This window comes from Pogoniulus pusillus, chromosome 33 (assembly GCF_015220805.1).
Source record: "Pogoniulus pusillus isolate bPogPus1 chromosome 33, bPogPus1.pri, whole genome shotgun sequence".
NCBI lineage: Eukaryota > Metazoa > Chordata > Aves > Piciformes > Lybiidae > Pogoniulus > Pogoniulus pusillus.
Window position 1 is genome coordinate 4,628,292 of NC_087296.1, and position 20,281 is coordinate 4,648,572.

At 45.0% G+C, this 20,281-nt stretch overlaps 2 protein-coding genes across 8 annotated transcripts in view; one reads left to right on the top strand and one right to left on the bottom strand.

Annotated features, from left to right (window-relative positions):
- WASF1 (WASP family member 1) overlaps positions 1-15,566 on the bottom strand; it is a 66,457-nt gene extending 50,891 nt beyond the window's left edge. For 2 of the 6 annotated variants that reach the window (XM_064170349.1, XM_064170343.1), the window contains exon 1: positions 15,480-15,566. The gene's annotated coding sequence lies outside the window, so the exon portion shown is untranslated. Of the gene's footprint in view, positions 1-14,465; positions 14,642-14,669; positions 14,936-15,058; positions 15,143-15,352; positions 15,445-15,479 lie in introns of those variants that run through there. The other 4 variants (XM_064170345.1, XM_064170344.1, XM_064170348.1 and 1 more) reach the window with 4 other exon arrangements.
- Positions 15,567-16,157: 591 nt separating this feature from the next.
- CDC40 (cell division cycle 40) overlaps positions 16,158-20,281 on the top strand; it is a 39,927-nt gene continuing 35,803 nt past the window's right edge. Inside the window, exon 1 of one of the 2 annotated variants that reach the window (XM_064170340.1) lies at positions 16,158-16,950. In XM_064170340.1, coding sequence (XP_064026410.1) covers positions 16,759-16,950 — 192 coding nt within the window. In that variant the 5' untranslated portion in view covers positions 16,158-16,758. Of the gene's footprint in view, positions 16,951-17,044; positions 17,107-20,281 lie in introns of those variants that run through there. The other variant, XM_064170341.1, reaches the window with a different exon arrangement.

The following is a 20,281-nucleotide window of genomic DNA, read 5'->3' on the forward strand; positions in this document are numbered from 1 at the left end:
GGATGCCATTGGCTCTGCTGCCCACCTGGGCACACTGCTGGGTCATGTTCAGCTACGCTCTACCAGCACCCTCAGGTCCCTCTCTGCCTGGCTGCTCTCAGCAACTCTTTCCCCAGCCTGTGGTGCTGCTTGGGGTTGCTGTGGCCAAAGTGTAGAACCCTGCACTTGGCCTTGTTCAGTCTCATCCCACTGGCGTCTGCCCACCCATCCAGCCTGTCCAGGTCCCTCTCCTGGGGGGCTCTCCCACCCTCTAACAGATTGGCACCTCCTCCTAGCTTGGTGTCACCTGCAAACTTACTGATATGGACTTGATCTCCTGATCCAGATCATCAATAAAGATATTGAGCATACCAATAAAGACATTGAACCTCAAGAAGGGAAGGAACACACGGCTTCTTTTCACATCTTTAAAGCACCGGTGTTAAATACGAATTGAAAGCAAGGAATAGCATTTGGTGTGGGGGCAGGAGGCTTGCATTGCTACTACCACTGTTTGCCATGTGTCTAGTGAATATGTAAGCACTTGAGGTCTTCATCTTTCAGTCTTAATTGGTAAACAGTAACAAAACCATCAGAATCACAAGTAAAGTTCTACTTATGTACCTCTGAGAATCTGTTTTCCAGAAAGAAAACATTCCTGAATCTTCATCTCAGGCACATTAACTTTCTGTGCAGTCATTATTCAAATTATTTGCTATTAACTGTGTTATTACTGGGTGAACATTAGCCTGTAGTAGCAGCTCTCTGAGGAATATTTATCCATACCACTACGGATGCTTTTCTTCTCCTTTTTTTCCATATTGCATCTGAAATTAAAACCACCAGATTAGGTTGTGTGAAAAACTTTGAAGTTTGGGGTTTTCCCTATCAACATGTTAATGAAGAGATTAACAAGAATTAATTTCTTCACACACAAATGTATCAGACCTCATTCCTCCATGTCATGCTCAAATTACACCTTCAAAAGAAACCTCTAAATATAAAAATAGGAAGAGGCTTCCTTTGACTTCATTGACGTAGAAAGAATCCCAATGTTAGCTGTATTAACAAAAAAATAATCCCAATATTAACTGTATTAATAAAAATAAGCCAAATATTAACTGTATTAATAAAAAAATAAACCAAATATTAACTGTATTGATCCAAAAGAAGCCAAATATTAACTGTATTAATCCAAAAGAAGGAAAATATTAACTGTCCACCATTGACAATACTTTATTTAGGGTTTTAAATTGAAACTCTGTCTATAATTGTAGGTGAATATGATAGTTTGGGAGTTACCTGCCCCCCCTCCCCCCCCCCCATGAAATCACCCAGACTAGACTCAGCCTGCTGGCAGTTAAGGAATGAAGCTTTATATTCACAGCTCAGCACAATATACAAGCAGATATTGACAATATATACAGAAATATACAAGATAAATGTAATATAGCAACACAAAACCCCTGTCAGAAATCAGAGTCCCCAGGAGGGGGTCTCAACCACCCTTCCACCTTCTTTCCACTCCTCTACCTTACCCCAGAGCATACCTTAAGGTCAAGGTGAGCTGTGAGGATCGGCAAGGGGGGGGTTAGAAAGCAGAATTAGTTGGGCTTGTTACACAGAACAAGCCCAGGGCACCAACTGTGACAAGGACACACACACAGAGACACTGTCTTATCTGTGTTTTGTATTCTTGTTTTTCTGTATCTCAGCAAGCCTATGAGTGAAGCAGACATCACCACTGTTTTCTGTCCACAGCCTATAATCTCATTTCTCTCATTAAAAGATTCCAATCTGCCTCAAAGTAGCACAGTGATTGATGTGAGCAAAACCCAGTCTTTACTGCAGATCCAATGCCACTGTAGCACTGTTGTTGGTTGGTTTTTATTAGCCACACATGTTCATGTTCACTTGCCTCTTGGTTTGGTTTGTTGTTCTTTAGCAGCCATCCAGCTTCTTCCCAAAGACAGCACAGGCTTGGGAAAAGAACTCTGGAATCTCCCCCACCTCCATCCTCATCCCACCTACACTAGAAAGCTAAGTGGTGGTGATTGCAGTAGCAGCTCTTAAAACTCCATTTTCCATCCCCCCCAAATTGTGACAAAACCTCTGTACCTTGGAACTGGAAAGAAAAGGAGGATGACAAGATTTAAAGCCTCACTTTGAGATTTTTCTAACAGCTGCCGGGGGGGGGAAAAACCCAAACCAAAACCACACACAAAAAAACCCGACCCTGGCGAGCAAGAAAGTGTTAAGCTGTGTTTCATTAGGAAACTGCTTTATTCTTTGTAAAACACAGAGGTGTGCTGAAAGGACAAACAAGACTGCATGTGAACGTGGCACCTGACACACACAAGGGTAGAACAAATCATGAGTAAAGAGCTTATTTTGTACACTGTCTTAGTGGATTTTCAAGAGCATGTTTTACTTTGCTAAATCTGGCTCCTTCCAAAAAGCTGCAGTGCTTTAAAAACTGTTTCCCCGAGATGCCCACATAAATTATGTGTTAGGATGGTGATTTGGCAATTTCCAGCAATAAGACTGTTACTGCAGACAAAGAATACTCAAGGTTTCCTTTAATCTGCTGGCAGAATTTTTAAGACTCAGTAGGGAGGCTGAGTAGATCTCTCTTAGAACATAACTGCCACACCTGCTGCTGGAACCGCTCGCTGTTGATGCCTTTTTCACCTGTTAGACCTCATTTCTAGTTATTGGTTTCTTCAAGCTTTGAGGCAATGATAGGATGAAGCCAAATAGTTTTCCTCCTTGGCAACGCTGCTGCCCAGGCTCTGCAGACAGCAAAGAAGCTCTAAAAATACTATTTGGATTTCATTATAAGAACTCTGAATGCTGTGGGCTACTACATGGAGTTTATTCTTAGCATAGCTGTCAGTGGTCACACACAAATCCTTCAGGATTTCACACACACATCACTTATCACCAAAGATTACTGTTTTCTCTCAACTTGGGCATGTTTCTTTTTGTTTTAAATAAAATGTTACAATAAACCCTCAAACCACTCATGATTATAGGCTTATATTGTTCTCAGCACAGTTCTGCCTTGAATTACAATATAGGCACAAGTGAAAACTGTTAGCAGTGACTACAAAGTTCTGTTTAGAAAGGTGTTAGCTGAACTCCCAGCTATACACAGATGCAGTTAAATTCTCTCCTGAGGAAGTTTTAATTATCATAGAATCAGTCAAGGTTGGAAGGGCCTTAAACACCTCCAGGGATGAGGCTTCCACCACATCCCTGGGCAACTCATTCCAGGGTCAGCACCCTCATGCTGAAGAACTTCTTCCTAAGATCTAGTTTGAATCTATCCCTTTCTAGCTCTGTTCCATTCCTCCCTGTCCTATCACTACCTGATATCCTAAGAAGTCCCTCCCCAGCTTTCTTGTAGCCCCCTTAATATACTGAGAGGCCACAATAAGGTCACTGTGGAGTCTTCCCTTCTCCAGACTGAACAGCCCCAACTTCCTCAGTCTCTCCTCACAGCAGAGCAGCTCCAGCCCTCTGAGCATCCTCGTGGCCTGTCCCTGGACACCTTCCAGCACATCCATATCCCTATTCTAACAGTGGCTCCAGAACTGGATGCAGTACTCCAACTGGGGTCTCATAAATGTGGAACAGAGGGGGAAGATGACTTCCCTCACCCTGCTGGCCACACTTCTCCTGCTGCAGCCCAGGCTCTGGTTGGCTTTCTGGGCTGCAAGTGCACACTGCTGGCTCATGCTGAGCTTCTCATCCACCAGCATCCCCAGGTCCCTCTCCTCATTGCTGCTCTCAAGCCAATCATTGCCCAGCCTGTATTTGTGCTTGAGATTGCCTTGACCCAGCTGCAGGACCTTGCACTGGAGATACCAAGCTTTGGCTTGTACTGGCCTGGGACCAGAATCAAACTGGATACCATTCGCTCGTCTGCCCAATTCATACACTGGCTAATTACTTTCAACAGACAAATTCCTCTCCCTAGAGGATCTTCTAATTGCAGCATACACTATTAAAATCACAACAGCTGCATAATAACAGCATTAGAAATCCTTGTGCTCTGTAAACACAGGACAACTGCAATATTTCATTTTTACTAGAAACTTTCACCAACTTTGGCTATCAAGTGAATTTGAAGCACTCCATTGTAATTACATCTCTCTAACAAGCCCCACAGCATCTGTTACAAAAGAAAAATTATTACATGTCAGTAATTAGCATTGTTTTGTCCAATTAAATCTACAAATGAAGCTATGATTTTATAGTTCTTAAATATATCTGCACTGTCACTTATTCAGTCTTATCTCCAAAGCTTTGAATAATTCTAACCTCAAATTAATACAGACTACAGCGAGAACACCAAGTACCAGTTACAAATCTTCATTAAGGAAAAAAAATAACCAAAACAACCACAAAACCAAAGAACCTCAAACCACCAACCTGAACAACAACATGATTATTATCATTATATACTCAAATGTTTCATTGTCTGTTGTAGGCATCCTAAAACGTCTGCGCTTTCCAAGGGCTCTAACTCTGCACTGACCATGCATTTTCTTTAAGGCTCCAGATAATTGAACACTCCAACAGTCTTGCAGAAATAATGCCCTTGACACAACACTTTTTTTCCCCTGAAGTATGCCTTTTGAATCAAAGTATTGTTCTCAAGTACAGATGGATCAGGCTTCTCCAGAATCCTTTCAACAACAACATCCAAAGGGTTACTCATGTTCCGACACAAAATCAAACCCATCTTTCATTTTGTCTGCAACTCAAGCTTAGAGATGGCCAGGTACTGTAAAAATAAGGCTAACAGATGTGGCTTGGGATCTAAATGAACAAAAACACCTTGAAAATTAACACAAACTGCTAACCTGCAAAAAGATAAGTTGCAAGTCAGAACATATGGACGACACAGGAAAACCCTTACACTGCAAGTCAGGCTTTGGAGGAAGGTAGGAAACCAAGGTTAAAAAAAACACCTCTCACAGTGCATGTCTCAAAGTGTTGCAACATGAGCTTGTGAATTCCTGGAAAAAAAAAAAAAACAGAGGCATAAAACAGGTAGAAAGGAATTTGTCCTTCAAAGGCATTCTCGACCTTCTAGAAGCTTACCATCAAGCTGCATCACAGGATGTTAGGGCTTGGAAGGGACTCAGGGAGATCATCCAGTCCAACCTCCCCTGCCAGAGCAGGAACATACAATGTGGTTCAGGTCACAGGAACACATCCAGACAGGCCTTGAAAGGCTCTAGAGAAGGAGACTCCACAACCTCTCTGGGCAGCCTGTGCCACTGCTCTGTGACCTTTACAGTAAAGAAGTCCCCCCTTGTCTTGAGCTGGAACCTCCTGTGCTGCAGCTTCCATCCATTACTCCTTGTGCTATCCCAGGGAGCAGTGAGCAGAGCCTGTCCCCCTGCTTCTGATCCCCAGCCTTCAGATATTTAGAAACATTTATTAAATCTCCTCTCAGTCTTCTCCAATCTAAGCAGCCTCAGGTCCCTCAGCCTCTCCTCATCAGGCAGTGCTACAGTCCCCTCATCATCCTCATAGCCCTCCACTGGACCCTCTCCAGCAGATCCCTGTCCCTGTTAAACTGGGGAGCCCAAAACTGAAGGCAGGACTCAAAATGAGGTCTCACCAGGGTGGAGTAGAGGCAGAGGAGAACCTCCCTTGATCTGCTGGACACACTCTTCTGAATACACCCCAGGATCCCACTGGCCTTGGCCACAAGGGCACATTGCTGTGCCATGGATAACTTGTTATCTATCAGGACTCCAGCATCCCTAGCTCTCTAGTTTACATGCTTCAGAACAAAAATCATCCAAAAACCAGACCAGTAAATCAACATCCACCACATTTTATGACTGCATCACACAGCTTTTATGGTTCTTTTCCATCTGTCTCCATTTATTAAGTCAAGAGATAAGGATGTGATTTTAAAAGTTATTTTTCCCCCCTGAAAAGATCCTTTCTCTTATAATACAGAAGGTTTCAAAGGAAAAAATACCTAACTGTGAGTAAAGAAGCTCACTATAATCAAGAATGGAATAAGGTATCTACTACAAACATATGGTTTGGAACTCTGGAAAACTGAGGCATTTGCTTCTCACCACATCAAAAGGGCTGGATGCTACATTCATGCTCAAAAATCAGCTTTGGTAGCCAGTGCCCCACATGCAGGCACTGAGCTAGGGGAAAGTGCTTACATTTCTGAAAAGACACAGAAGCTGACCCATTTAGACTGTTCCTACACACATATGGCTTTGCTTTTTAATGTATTCCCAGCAACAATGAAAGACTTTCATGTGACAGGGCAAGTGTCTGACAGTACTCAAAGCAACGAGGATTTTCCTCTACCAATAAGTTGCTCTCCGTGCAACCTTCTACCAGTTCTTGCCTTAGGACACACTGATCATTAAGTGGTTGTTTCCCAAGGGAAATCTCTTAATGTCTAGGCAGAGAGCACATGTTCAGTTGCTGTCAGCAGTTCAGAATTAAGAAAAAGCTATGCAGTCATCAAGGTGTCCCATGCCTGGGCCACACACACGAGATCCACCACAAGAAAGTCATTCCCAGTATAATGTGCTCTGCTGCACTAACCAAACCAACAGACACACAAAGGGATGGTCCACAGGTTTCAAGAGAATAATCTTTAGGCAACACTGAACAGATCTCTAATGAATAAGCACACATCAAACCTCGAGTTTAACCAAAAGACAGCCTGTAAATGTATTACTGCTTCAATAATCTATCAAATATGGTAGATGCTAAGAATGGATCCCTTCTACCTCTCCTGCAACAGAGTTTGGCATACAAAGCACCAGGGAAGGACTCAGAAGCCCCAAGAGTTTTTTCTTCTTTGACTTCATATCAGTACTGTAGTGATGTCTCTTCATGAATACTGCCAGTACCTTTAAAGATTGGAGTAATAAAGGTCTGCATGAACTTTCCTGAGGATCAGAGAGATGACTGTATACAAGGACTACAAACCTCTCCAGAGCTTGAACACGTGCACATCAGGTATGGAACAGAGGTCCTGTTCTCCTCCAAACAGAAAAAACCCACAAACAAAAAAACCCCAAATCTTTCTCCTTGTTAATAAAACCTTTTCTCCTTTCCTTGACAACGTAGTAAAATCTTTTTTATAGTTAGAATTAGAATGGGTAAGTCTCACTACATAGCCACAGATAATCCCTGATACCCAACTTCCTCTACTGGAAACATCATAGCTTGCAGGTGTTGTTTTTAGACTGAACTGTACAGAACCTCTCCCTCATGGAGCTTGCTGAAGGTAGATTTGGTTGAAGGTCTTTCCCTTGGGAAACAAAAACTGTTAACTCATTTGCAACTCAAATCTTTTTCATTTTTAACGGGCCACTCATGCTAGCCAGAGCCACAGGAAGCATTCTGTGGTCTTGCCTGGGGATGCAGACAGCCTTGTTTCAAGTGGGCAGCCACATCTGAAGTTTCCAGAGTACACCAGTCTTGAATCTTTATGCAACCACATCAGTTCATCTGGTCTGTGAATGCTATGCATGCGCATTCTGCCGTGTAAAGTCAAGCGTAGACCCCTGCAACCCAGAGTACTTCTTGTATCATTTTGGATGTATCTGCACAAGAGCAAATTCAGATCAGACTGCAAAGCCAGAAACTTTCACTATCACCTCTCCAGCAGTCTAGGTCACCTATCACTTCTCCCAAATCGTTTGTAAGATATTTTTTCCTCCTGCTCTGAAAGACTATATAATCACAGAACATTTGAGGTTGCCTAGAGCAGGTTGCTGAGTATTAAGATGCAATAAATATCACTGTCTTGTATTACCAGCAGAGCCTGACGTTTGCCAGACCAGGCAGGCTGGGAGGAATAAAAGTGAGAGTTTCCTCCTCACAAATTACATCATTTTTGTGAAGCCCTCATTCCTGAGAGCTGCATTTTTGGTTTTGTTCTTACGTGGAATTACAGTTGGAGAAGTTTTGTCAATCACAGCCTTCTCCTTTAATATCAACAGAAAAGGCAGAACCAGCTGAGCGTAAAAGACCTCTCTAAGCATTTCTGCACAGGCTGGTGGCTAGTGGCTGAGCAAGATTTAACAAGTTAAGCATTTCCTTTTTTTGCTGAAAAGCTGACTCTGCATGCCATTTTTACAAGAGCTGGCTCAACCACTTAAGTTCACACATACACAATCAAACTAGAAATGACATTAAATTCCAATTTTTAATTATTTTTTTACTAAATAGTTGAAGGTCTGTGCCAAAAATCACTATGGAGGGTGTCCTTTTGCCTTAGGATAACAAGAATGTTTTGTGGAAAACTGCTGCCAGCCACCACCACCAACAGCTCTTGAGTACTGACCCTGCTTATCTGGTACAGTTGATCTGGCAGACAACCTATCTGAATCCATATCACCACCCTGAACATCCCGAAGGTAAAAGATTCTGAGTCCTCAAACCATGAACAGTATCATATTGTAGAGACACAGTTGTTAACTTTGATTTCAGCCACTCCAAAGGCATTATTTCAGAGATGGCAATTGGGTAGTGCTGGACAAACAGCTGTAATAGAGCATTTAGCCAAAGTGCTACCAATGAAGCACCTCAGTGTCAGTCACTCTTCCCATTTTCCATGATCTGTTATGCAGTGCTGATACTAAAAGGGTTAATCTGAAAGATGACTCCACAACAAGGATGCTTATGCTCCTCTGCCATACACCCTCACTATATATATGTGTGAGGGATTGGCCTAAGACAGCTTCTCTTCAAACAATCTTCATCCACCTTACAAGCCATATCCATACTCAACATACTGATGCAGGAGCTCCTGCCATTCTCCTCCTGCTGTGGATGTTTCATTTTGTGTAAGAGTTCATTACATCAAACAGCCAGAAGATGACTCCAAAGCCCAGAAATTACAACGTTCATTCCAACGACAGAAGACTGAGAACACCTCACTCCAAAGAATATTCATTTATTTGAGCAGTCTCCTCTGGTGAGAAAAAGCAAAGTTCAATCTATTGGTTCAAAGCAAATAGCACACAGAGTTTAAGCTGGCTCTGTGTATTCAAGAGAAAGAGTTTAACACTGACAGACAGACAGTTACATCTATACATATATGGAGAGAAACACAAATATATTGAGTGGAAGCAGGGAAAATGTCTCAGTTCCCCTCTGCCTGGGGAAAAAAAACCCCACAGCTTCAATACACTTCCATGGGTACATCATTCTCTTGAAAAACACAGCCATAGCCTTAATATCAAATCCTCTACAATACTGTGATGGATCTCTTTTTTTAACTGATAGTTAATAAATTCTTGGAACAGAAGGATTGAGGAAGTTGTGGAGATTGACACTTCCTGATGCTTTTTGCCCCAGTTCTGACTGGAGCTGTGAATTGGGTAATGACACTTCAGCAATCTGCAGCGATGCCCAGTTTTTCTTGTTATATTAATGCTGTTAATTTAGAAACTCCTGAGACATATAAATGGTATCTTATTTTCTGCCTCCAAATCACACTGTTTTGCATATACCAACAATGAAGTCTCCTCTCACCCTGCTGTTCTCTCGCACAGCTTGTTTCTCTCATGACCTCTCTGGTATTTCTGTCATTGGCTACACAGTTCTGAATCCTCAGTAAATACTCCCACTTTAGAAATCAAATTCAGCAGATTAATAGAAAATATCAAACAGCTCCTGATGTAAGACAAAACATTAATCCTCCCATAACTTCACATTTATTTCTGTTGTCTCCTCTCAGAGATTTTTGTGAGCCGTAACAGTATTTTGCCTCTCAAATCATGGCTTCTTTATTTAATAGCCTGCTGAGAGGAACCTTCAATTACACCTTCCACAAGTGTATGTAAATTAGAACCTTATTAAAATTTAATCTGCTGTGCTATTACTGCAATCAAACCCCTAGCAGATTAGTGAGGCACAACTGTCTTTGCAGAAGCAGCACTAACTACATGACTAGTACTAGTTAGCACTACTCAAGTCTAGCATCAGGCGTTGTTGTCCTCGTATACTTCTACCTCCAAGCAGTTGCAGCTCTAAGGGTTAAGAATTATGCCTGTAGCTTTTTTCTTTAAGAGTGCCCAACAATGCTCAATTTTGTTTCCTACAAATACTCCTAAACTTTGTGTAGGAAGTGCTCCTTTGGCAACTTAAAATCTACTGACCAATTTCTACCAAATTGGACTCAAGTCCATTGAGGTTCTCCAAAGCTGCAAAACTGTGAGCCAGATAGAGAACAGAGACTCTATTAATGCTCCCAGCAAATGAACGCAGAGGGGGAGAAGAAGGGGGGGGAAAGATAGTACAAATGCCCTAGCTATAAGAAATGCTTCAAGAGATTTTAATGCCTTTTATTAGATGCCAAAAAAAAAGTCCACCTAGCTTTAGAATATATTCATTTTCTAACAAGCTTTAAGTGTCAGACACTTAGGGCATTCACAATGATCTTCTGTCCAGAGTCTGCTGTTGGAAGATTAAATTCTTGTCTCAACCATTGTATCTAACTAGAAAGTCAGTCAACAGCAAGGTATAAATTCATTCCATTGTTTCTGCTCTTCATTAAGTGCTGTTTTGTTAAGATGTAACTGCCTTGGTTGTTCTGTAGCTCTTTGTGTGCATACCTGTAATTTGCTGCACCAACACAGTGGCACAAGTAAGCTAGCATTCAATGTGGCTTCCCATCGGTGATGGTTTGGGTATTACCTGCCCCCCCTACACTTAAGAAAATCATCCAGACTAGACTCAGCTGAGCTAGAAATTGAACAAAGCTTTATATATACAGCTTAGCACAATATACAAGCAGATACTTAAAATATTTACAGCTACATACAGAAATATACAAGTCAAAAAGTAATACAGAAACACAGCAGCCCTCCCAGAAACCAGAATCCCCAGGAGGGGCTCCCAACCACTCTGCCACCTTCTTCCCACCCCTCTACCTTCCCCCAGACTTTGCCTTACGTTCAAGGTGAGTTTGGAGGGTCGACCATGGGAGTTAGGAAGCAGAAGGGTTAGGCAGGCAGCAAATTAGAAAGAGAGAAGTGCAGCCCAAAGCCCAGAGAGAGACCCTGTGTTATCTATGCTTATGTTCTTGATTCTATACATCTCAGCAAGCCTATGAGTGAAGCAGACATCACCATTGCTTCCTTTTCACAGCCTATCATCTAATTCTTCTCACCAAAATATTCTAGCTAGGCTCAAACTAGCACACCAATCCCTCAAAAACATAGCCATGTAAATTAATACATTTCTTTGAATGCCTACAATTCTGATGATATTTCCTGCCCTTTAACTGATTCAAATACAAATCTCACAGGATTAATAATTCCAATATCAAGGGGATGAGAATCATAGACTCAGTCAGGGTTGGAAGGGGCCACAAGGATCATCTAGTTCCAACCCCCCTGCCATGGGCAGGGACACCCTACCCTAGATGAGGCTAATTAATCTTCCTGAAAGTCTATATAATCTTTTGCCATCCTTTTCCAACACATCCTTTGTTCTCTACTTGTGTCAGAAGCTGCAGGTCACAGCACTGCATAAGCACCTGGGTCGTTTGAAAAACTCCACAGAAAGGAGTTGGCTCTGCAGGAAAAAAACTGTTTTGTTTGCAAAGTCGAGTGAAGTATGACAGTAACTTCTTCAAGACTTATCTCTTCTTTTCTTCTGCTTAGAAACCACTTCTTGTAAACATGAAATATATAGCCTGTAATCTGTGTCAGATGACCTCAAGATCCCTCCAAAAAAAAAAAAATGACTTTAAAGAGACTGATTCACAGATGTACTGGAACACAGCACTCCTATTCAATCTGGCGCCTTGGTATCTTTCAGAATCCGGGACACAGTCCAAAAAAGCAAGAACTGGAAAAGAGGTATTATCACCCTTGCAGCAGTCAGAGGCTCCAAGGTAAAAGGAAAAGCAAGGCAAGAGTTATAAAAGGTGCTTTACTCACCGAGCAGTTAAATTAAATAGAGTACAATAAGATGCATCAGACGCACAAGCAGAGGGTTATAAAAAGGTCTAACCCGAATGAAGTAACAGTAACCTGAAAAGACTCCCATCATGATACCTCTTCTTAACCACTAAAAGCATAAGAACCAAGGGGGAAAGAATAGTTTTCTTTCAAATCCTGTATTTCCCACAGGCAATAGAGGCTCATATTTTAGCTCAATCCTCTGGTATGTAGCATTTTTTGCTCCCTCCCCCTTTATTTTTTCCTTTTTTCTTCCAAGCTGCATACTTACAGATCTTGGCGGATGAAAAGCGAGTGGGCTAGTAGCAGTTTAAGTGTTAAAAAAAAATACATATACAAACACACACATATATTAATAAACTAGAACATCTGAGACTACCTGCATCATCTTCTATAGGAAATACAAATCAACAGAAAACAGAGGACATGAGGTAAAGCACATCCATCATGGAAAACAAGAAAAAAAAAGAGAACTAAGAGTGAGTACAGGGAAAAGAAGATGAGAGAAAATACATTAAAAACATGAGGAAATAGATTTCATGGTCTACTACAGGGAAGAAAAGACTGTTATAAGAGAAAAAATGTGAAATGTTGAGTTAAAGCTTGACAGATTTTACCCCAGCTTTTAAAGGATATCAATGTCATGCAGGAAGCATTGGCACAGGGGCTTCCCCCCACTTAGAAACTGGCTGGCTGAATTCAATCAAATTTGACAGAAGGGTAATAGATCTAGAAGTTAATTGCCTAAGAATCAAGATGAAATCAAGATGGTCTGAGTGTCTTCAGCAAGGAAAAGGCTTGCATTAAGACCTTATTAGATGTCAGATGATCCACAAAAGGATGAGGCTATGTTTCAAACAGGAAAAACCAAAACCAAAAAGGTCCAGTACATTAAAGCTGAGAATCGTCCAAATTACAACCATCTCACATTACAAATATGATATTTAACACAAAAAAACCCCAAACAACTAAAAACCCCACCCACCTCAAAAAAAAAAAAATTAAAGGTTAGAACCCAGGCTTCTACTGCTCAAGGAACTACTCCTTTAAAATATTTATTCCTCTTTTACCTGGGAAATTAAAAAAATACGTGGCAATACTTGGTATTGTATTCATCAATACTTGGTATTGTATTCATCATCAGGAGTAGTAACAAGCAGGTGCCAAAAGACCCTTTTTATATGCAAAAGTACCCTACAAAGTGGGACGTTGTTATCTTCCTTTGGAGAAATCAAAGCAAGAGAGGCAAAGCAACTGCAAAGGAAATCAGCAATGGAAGCTGGATGGAAATAAAAACCAAGTAACCCAAATCACCTCCCATCCATTACTCCAGTCTGCCTTCAGAACCAGCAGCATCCAACACACACTACAGCTGCTGGAACCAGACTAAAACAGAAGGTACTTAGAGCACACAGGCATCAATGACAAGACATTTTTAAAAGCTCTATCACTATCTTGGTTTCTATAAGACAAACCAAATCCTTCCTGAATTCTCAAATATGCAGTTTAGTCACTATATATTCACTATAGTGACTATATTATACAGTCACTGCATATTAACATATCTCAACACAAACGAAGAACTATTCCTCATCCTTTCCAATGCAGCCAGATTTCAGATGTATGTTATCCATCTACACTTTTAAAGCAGTCGTCAGTATTTCATATTAAAAAATGGCATCTGCACACTTGCTAAAAATTAACCTTTGCTATGGTTTAAGCACAGAAACTTCAGATGGTGTTCCACTGAAAGCCTTCTTGCTGCTTGCTTAGATACTAAGCTCATAGTACCACAAAGGCAGCTAATTTTAACCTGTGACTTTCACAGGTTCTACAAAGAAAGCATCTAGAATCCCAGAGGATTGGTGGCAAGCCACCTAGGATGCTTGGACACAACATAGCTGAACATAACTTAAGCAAACTACCAAATCTTTGTCAATTGTCTACTCAAAGATAATAGAGCAGAATTAATTTAACTGTTTTAAACACATTTTATTCCCAACAAAATATCAGACAGGTTGCACAAATCGATCTTGAAATATTTTACTTCTTAGGAAGCACCCTTTCAGCTTCAGAAAGCACCCAGCATCTGCATGCCAAGAGCAAAGGGAATGCAGTCATATGGAATCAGTTAACAATTACGGCCAATAAACAAATCGACTGCAGTGGAAGATCCACTTTTGATATTAACCAGCAGTGACTCACAAGAAGCATCATACAGCTTTCTTTACTTACAGATTCATCATCCATGTATTTAAAACTCAGCTCATTACCATATGAAATGCTAGTTAAAGGCAGTACGTTTCAGCTGCCGGGAGACGCAAACAAAAGAAAGATCTGTGCTGAAAACCTAAGACTTTTACCTGATCCTAGCATACAAAGAGATATGTGTTGAATAAAACAGATCCAAACGCAGCCCCGTGTTCCACTGCATGCTACAAACACTTTCTATCTGCCCTTAGGTCTATTCTACCTTTTTTGTTGTCCAAAAAGAATTCAAGTTACCTGCTCAAGCTAAGGTGTTTGTTTGAAGTTGAGACCGCTGCAAAAGATGGAAAAATCAAACTAGAGCATTTAATCTGATTAAATGCCTCTGTGTCACAATTAGATGTCAGTGTATGCTCACTTGAATTCTGAAAGCACATGCAAGCATGAAAGGAAGTCACGGCAATGATCTGCTCCAGGTGCAAGCGCATGCAGCGTGTGTACCTGGCGTTAAAGCGAGCCTCCAGCGCCCTGCACTTTCTATTCATTCTGCCTGCCGGGGAAGCGGGCGCACGGGGAGGCGTTCTGCCGGCTGCAGAAGTTGGACCCTACGTGCTCCTCCTGCTCGCAGCCCGCCGCGACCCCCCAGCCTGCCTAACAATGGTAGCAGTGTTCCAGTGGGCATTATCTGCCGCCAACGGAATCAAATCCTCTCGCCTCCGAAGGGCAATCTCGTCGCCCGCCCGTCCCCACCTCCGCCCTGCCTAGTCCCAGTCACTCTGAGCGGCGGCCGGGGGAGCAGGAGCAGCCCCGCACCTCAGCCCCGACCTGCCGGTAGCTGACGTCACCCCCGCCGCCCCTCGCCCGATGACCCCAGCCCCGCACGGTCCCACCTTCCCCGCCGGCTGATCCCGCCGCCGCCGCCTCGCCAGGTACGGGGCACACGGGACGAGCGGTCTGGGAGGCGAGGAGACAGAAAGGAAAGGGAAGCGCCTGCCGCGCTCCGGCACAAGTGCGGCCCCCTCCTCTCCTCCGCCCTACAACACGCCCCCTCCTGTCCCCGCTAGCGGGGGCGGCGGAGAGACTGGGCAAAGAGGCTCCGCCGCCGCGACGCTCTTCCCTCCTTTCCTTGCTCCCGCCGCCACCGCCCCCTTCTCAGGCACGGACAAAGCGGAGGGGGCCCACACCTGGCGGGGGCTGGTCCCTTTGTGGAGCGGGCAGGCACGTCTCGCAGCGCCGAGGAAGGGGAGTGGGGGTGCGGCGGCGGATCCTGCCCGCCTTACGGTCCGCGAAGAAAGGGTTCAGGGCACTTACTCGCCGGTCCGGTTCCCGGGTGCTTCGTCCCCTCGCCTCACACCTTCACGCCGCTCGCCTCAGCCCCTCCCTCCGCCTTCGCCTCCGCGCTGCCCCCGCCGCCGTTGTGGCGCTGGAACTTCAAACGACGCTAGCCATTCCGTGCGCGTCGCGGCCGGCTGAGTGGCTCCGAGGCGGGGGAGGGAGGCGACGGCGGCCGCGTGTGGCCCCGGTGGCGGCGCGGAGCTCCCGCGAAGGCTTCACAATAGACACAGGACAGCGTGTGTGTGTGTGTGTGTGTGTGTGTGTGCGCGGGAGGAGGGGCCTCTCCCGGCGCGGCGAGGTGGGAGGCAGGCAGCGCTGTTTACCCGGCGGCCAGCTCCGATCCCCCCGCCCGATGGTCGGGCTGGTCCATGCCCTGCCGCCGCCCCCAGCCCAGCGGTGTGAGGCAGACAAGCTCACCCGGCCCCACTCCGCCGGCAGCAGGTGGTACAGTCCGGCCCGCTCGCCCCCTGTCCCTAGTACGGGCGGGGAGGGGCCCCCCCATTGTCACATGACCAAAGCCGGCTCGGTGGGGGCCAATCGGCTGGCGGGGGCGGGGCTCAGCGGGGCACAGCCCACCCCGCCCCCGGGCTGCCCGGGCCCCAGCGCTGGGAGATCGGATCGAGCGGCAGCTCCGCGCTGCTGAGCTCTCCGGTTGCCATCTCTCTGACGAACAGATGGAGAAAACCTTTTGTATTTCGGAGGAGGCGGGAGCGCGGGAGCTGTCGCGCCCCCCCTCTGTTAAATGCTTTCCTTTGCCGATGTGCAAGGTGCAGGCGGCTGCAAGGCGAAACCCTAAGCGCCCGGGGCCGGGTGTGGCTGGCCGCCAGCCAGCGCGGCTTCTTCGGAATCTTCCCCACACACTCGTTTCCCCGGCAAGAGTGCCTGCATATAATTCCCTTGCCGGGGCACGGGACAGCAGCCACCGCCCCATGGCGCCCCCAGCGCCGCGCAGTCCCCGCGCGGATGGGATCCGCCGTGCCCGGACCGGCTGCGGCCGCGCTGCGCGACGGGGATTGTAGTGCAGCGCCGCAGTCCTGGAAGGTTAAACGCCTGCTAGCGCAAAGGGAGACGATCCCCCCTCAAACTCCTGTGTGTCTTATGAAAAACCATCATTTATCCTTTATAGCGTATTTACCATTTTAATGAGCTACGTTTTAAAGTGTAGCCCTAGCCTGCTCGTACTGTGTGGGACGAGACATCGTTAAGTTCCACGGAGCTGCCAGGACCTTCCCATCCCGTCGTCCACCGCGCCAAGATGTCGGCGGCTATCGCCGCGCTCGCCTCCTACGGCGACTCCGACTCGGAGCCCGACTCGGAGCCCGAGGCCGAGAGCGGCTCCCAGAGCGCTGTTGTGCTCGCCAGTCGCGACGCTGTGCTGCACCTCCGGGCACCGCCTGCCGCCCCCCCGACGCTGGCCGTTGACGCGGCCCCGGAAGTAGCCGTGAAGGTAGGAGTCCTTTCGCCGCCCAGGGGCTGGGGCTGGGGCTGGGGCTGGGGTCGGCAGCGCCTGCCCGCCGCTTGTGTCCACACCGTCGGTCTCTAACGCTGGGGTCATCGCTGGGGCAGCGGAACCGGCGCGGAAGGCGGAGGGGTGGCGGGGCAGGTGGATGCGAGCTCGGCGCGGGGACGTTGTTGCTGCTTGGCCTTGCCCTGCCCCGCGGTGTGGGGGCCGGGGTGGGGGGGGGGAGGGCGGCTGCGGGGGGCCCAGGCCGGTGGATCCCGCAGTAGCAGCTAAGCTGGTAAAAGCGTATTATCGGTATCTCAAAGCTGTGCGTCGCTTGGAGTTCTGAGATACTCCTTTCTCCGCTTCCCCCGAGTTTAGGATGTTTTTCTGTGTGACTGGCCTGGTTGGTGGGTTGAAATCGGTGCTTTGTAGGCTGAGTGCCCGACTCCGGTTCTAAGGAGCAACCTGAAAGTCGATCGGTGTTTCTGTCTTCCTTCGAAGTGTTGCTTGGGAAACCTTAAGCTTCCGAGCTCTGTATCATAGTGGTTTACTTTTGGAACTTCAGAGGGGGGAAGGGGAGAGTGTTGGTTGGATTTGGGCATTTTAGTCTAGAGATCTGATTTCAAATCAAAAGCTGGCGTTTCACCACTCTGGTGCTGTGTTGCTTCCAAACCAGACAAAAAAATCCTACTTTGTGACCAAGAGGTGTGCGGAATCTTTCGTTTTGTAGTCCCGTGTTGTTCATGTGCTGTCACATCTGAGCACATGGGCATGTGCATGCCGGTTCATGTGCTGACTAGGTGTGCATTTTCTTCTGCCTCAGAGTCTTAGAAATAACTTTGTGAATTGCATCCTCTGGCAGACTGTCTTATGCAGGCTTTGAAAGCAGTGCTGTTCAATATCTGTAATATCCTTTGAGTGTGAATGATGGTTAAGTGACAAGTAGCATCAGCTATGCTCTTCACCACTCTTCAGGCTGTAGCAGTAGGTTTCCCCTTTGCCAAGTCACACAAAGGTTTATGCAGTTGATTGGTGGCTGGCATAGAGTCATAGAATCAACCAGGTTGGAACTGCTCTGAATTTAGAAACAGTAATAAAATTCTTGGATCCATCTCTTAATCTGGTTTGCAGTTACACTGCAAACCAGAACAAGAGGACACAGCCTCAAGCTACGCCAGGGGAAATTTAGGCTGGAGGTGAGGAGAAAGTTCTTCACTGAGAGAGTCATTGGACACTGGAATGGGCTGCCCGGGGAGGTGGTGGAGTCGCCGTCCCTGGAGCTGTTCAAGGCAGGATTGGACGTGGCACTTGGTGCCATGGTCTGGCCTTGAGCTCTGTGGTAAAGGGTTGGACTTGATGATCTATGAGGTCTCTTCCAACCCTGGTGATGCTGTGATACTGTGAAATGCTATGCCAGCACAGTTAAATGCCCAGAACCAGGGTGAAAGCAGGCAGCTGGGGGAGTTAGGTGTCAGCACCACATTTCTTTCAAAGCTGTTCACTAGGCTGTGCCCTGGAAGAACTTTCCACCAGTACAACTCGGACTGGCTCTGCCACAGGTGTTCTGCTAACCAAGATGAAAGTGATGCTTCTGAGTATCAAAATGTTTCATTGTCTGATATTTTCAGTTGAGAATGTAGATGATCTGCATACAAGTGAAAAGATGATGATTTCAAGCTGAGATTTTTCTAAATACACAGCATGTTGAGGCTGCTTTTAGCATCACAACTTTCTTTGAGGAGTAACAGATCATTTCCTTGTAGAGTGATATCAGTCTGTCTCTTCAGACTAATACAATTCAAGAAAGAAATGCAGATCTCATAGCCAGCATGCTCTGCACACCTTCCATGTCTGAAAATGATAGCATCCCAGATGCTATCAGATCAGCAGAGAAAGGCTGCCAGTCACCCTCAGGAATTCACCCTAGTTCTTCACAATTAAAAGGCCTGCACTGAATAAACACAAAAGGCATACATAGTGTTTGAGTGTAAGCCACAACAATTCTTTAAGCACAAGGTTGGATAACCAGCCAGAAGACTGAGGTAGAAAGCAGAATTTCAGTTAATTAGTATCACTTGTTCAAATGTTCTGACATGTTTAAGGATCAAATACTCTTAAGTTCATGGATATGCATTATTCAAGGAGCCGGGGATGGATATGACAGGATGGTTGTAAGAAGGTAGGCTAGAAAGGTTAGTCATGCAGTAAGTGTAAATGACAGCTGCACACATTTTTGACAGTTGAGAATGTAAATCTTAAGTGGTTGGTGTTCTGCATCCTAGTTCTAATCACTGTCCCTGTTTCTGGCTCAGAATTTTACCTGTTGACTTGCACAGTTGTTAGATTTACATGTACTTCAAAGAGGAGTGGCTTCTTCACCTTCTTGATTAGCAAACCTAATTGGTAGCACACTCATCTACACCATTTGCTCTTTTTGTTATTGCTCAAGTGTGCTTATCAAATGTAGCACCAAGATGTATTTCTTTATTCTACAGAAATCAGCTGAGTTCTTGCCTCAAAACACATCATAGATATATAAAATTATATTTGTGGGAAAATGGGTTTTCCATAATTGAAAAATGTACTGATCTGTAACTATGGTTTACAAGCCTGAGGGCATGGTGTTTGTTACACCTTGCAGTCTGCCTGTTAAAATAAGCCTATCATGATGTTAATTACTCATAATAAATAACATTGAGTTATAATTATTGGTTACTTCAATCCAGTTATGCTACTTTAAGTTTAAATTGGAAAGCTGACTAGATGAAAGTGCATGTTTCTATTACTATTTTTAGCACCACTGAAGTGCTGAAAATGTTACAGTATCTGAGGGAAGATAGCAGAGGAGAAACTGCACTTCTAGATCCTTCATTCAGAAAAGGATATGTTATACTGTGTGATGTTTAGAGAAGGGCAGCAGGGCTGAAGACTCCTACTTCTGTATGAGGAATTAGTGGAGACCAAAACTGAAAAGGAAATCATTAAACAATATGGAAAGGGGTTGAATGCTCCCTGCCTTTTCCAGCACAGCAGCTGTAAGCTAACTTGTAGAAGCTGGGTTCAAAGCAAACAAGCAAAAGGATGCATTTCTTTGTGCAGCATACAGTAGGGCTATTCCCATGCCAAGAAATGTTGTGTATGCAACAAGTTTACACTCCAGACATGTTCTTGAAAGAGATGCACTGAAGGAAGAAGTGTCAGTAAACAGAGAGATTTCTTCAAGCTCACAAAATCTTGCTTGGCTGTTGGGAGAATGCAGAAGTAGCACCTTGTACACTTGTCTTATTGGTAACCTCCTCTAGACACCAGGTTGTTGTAAGGCTGATGTCTTCTT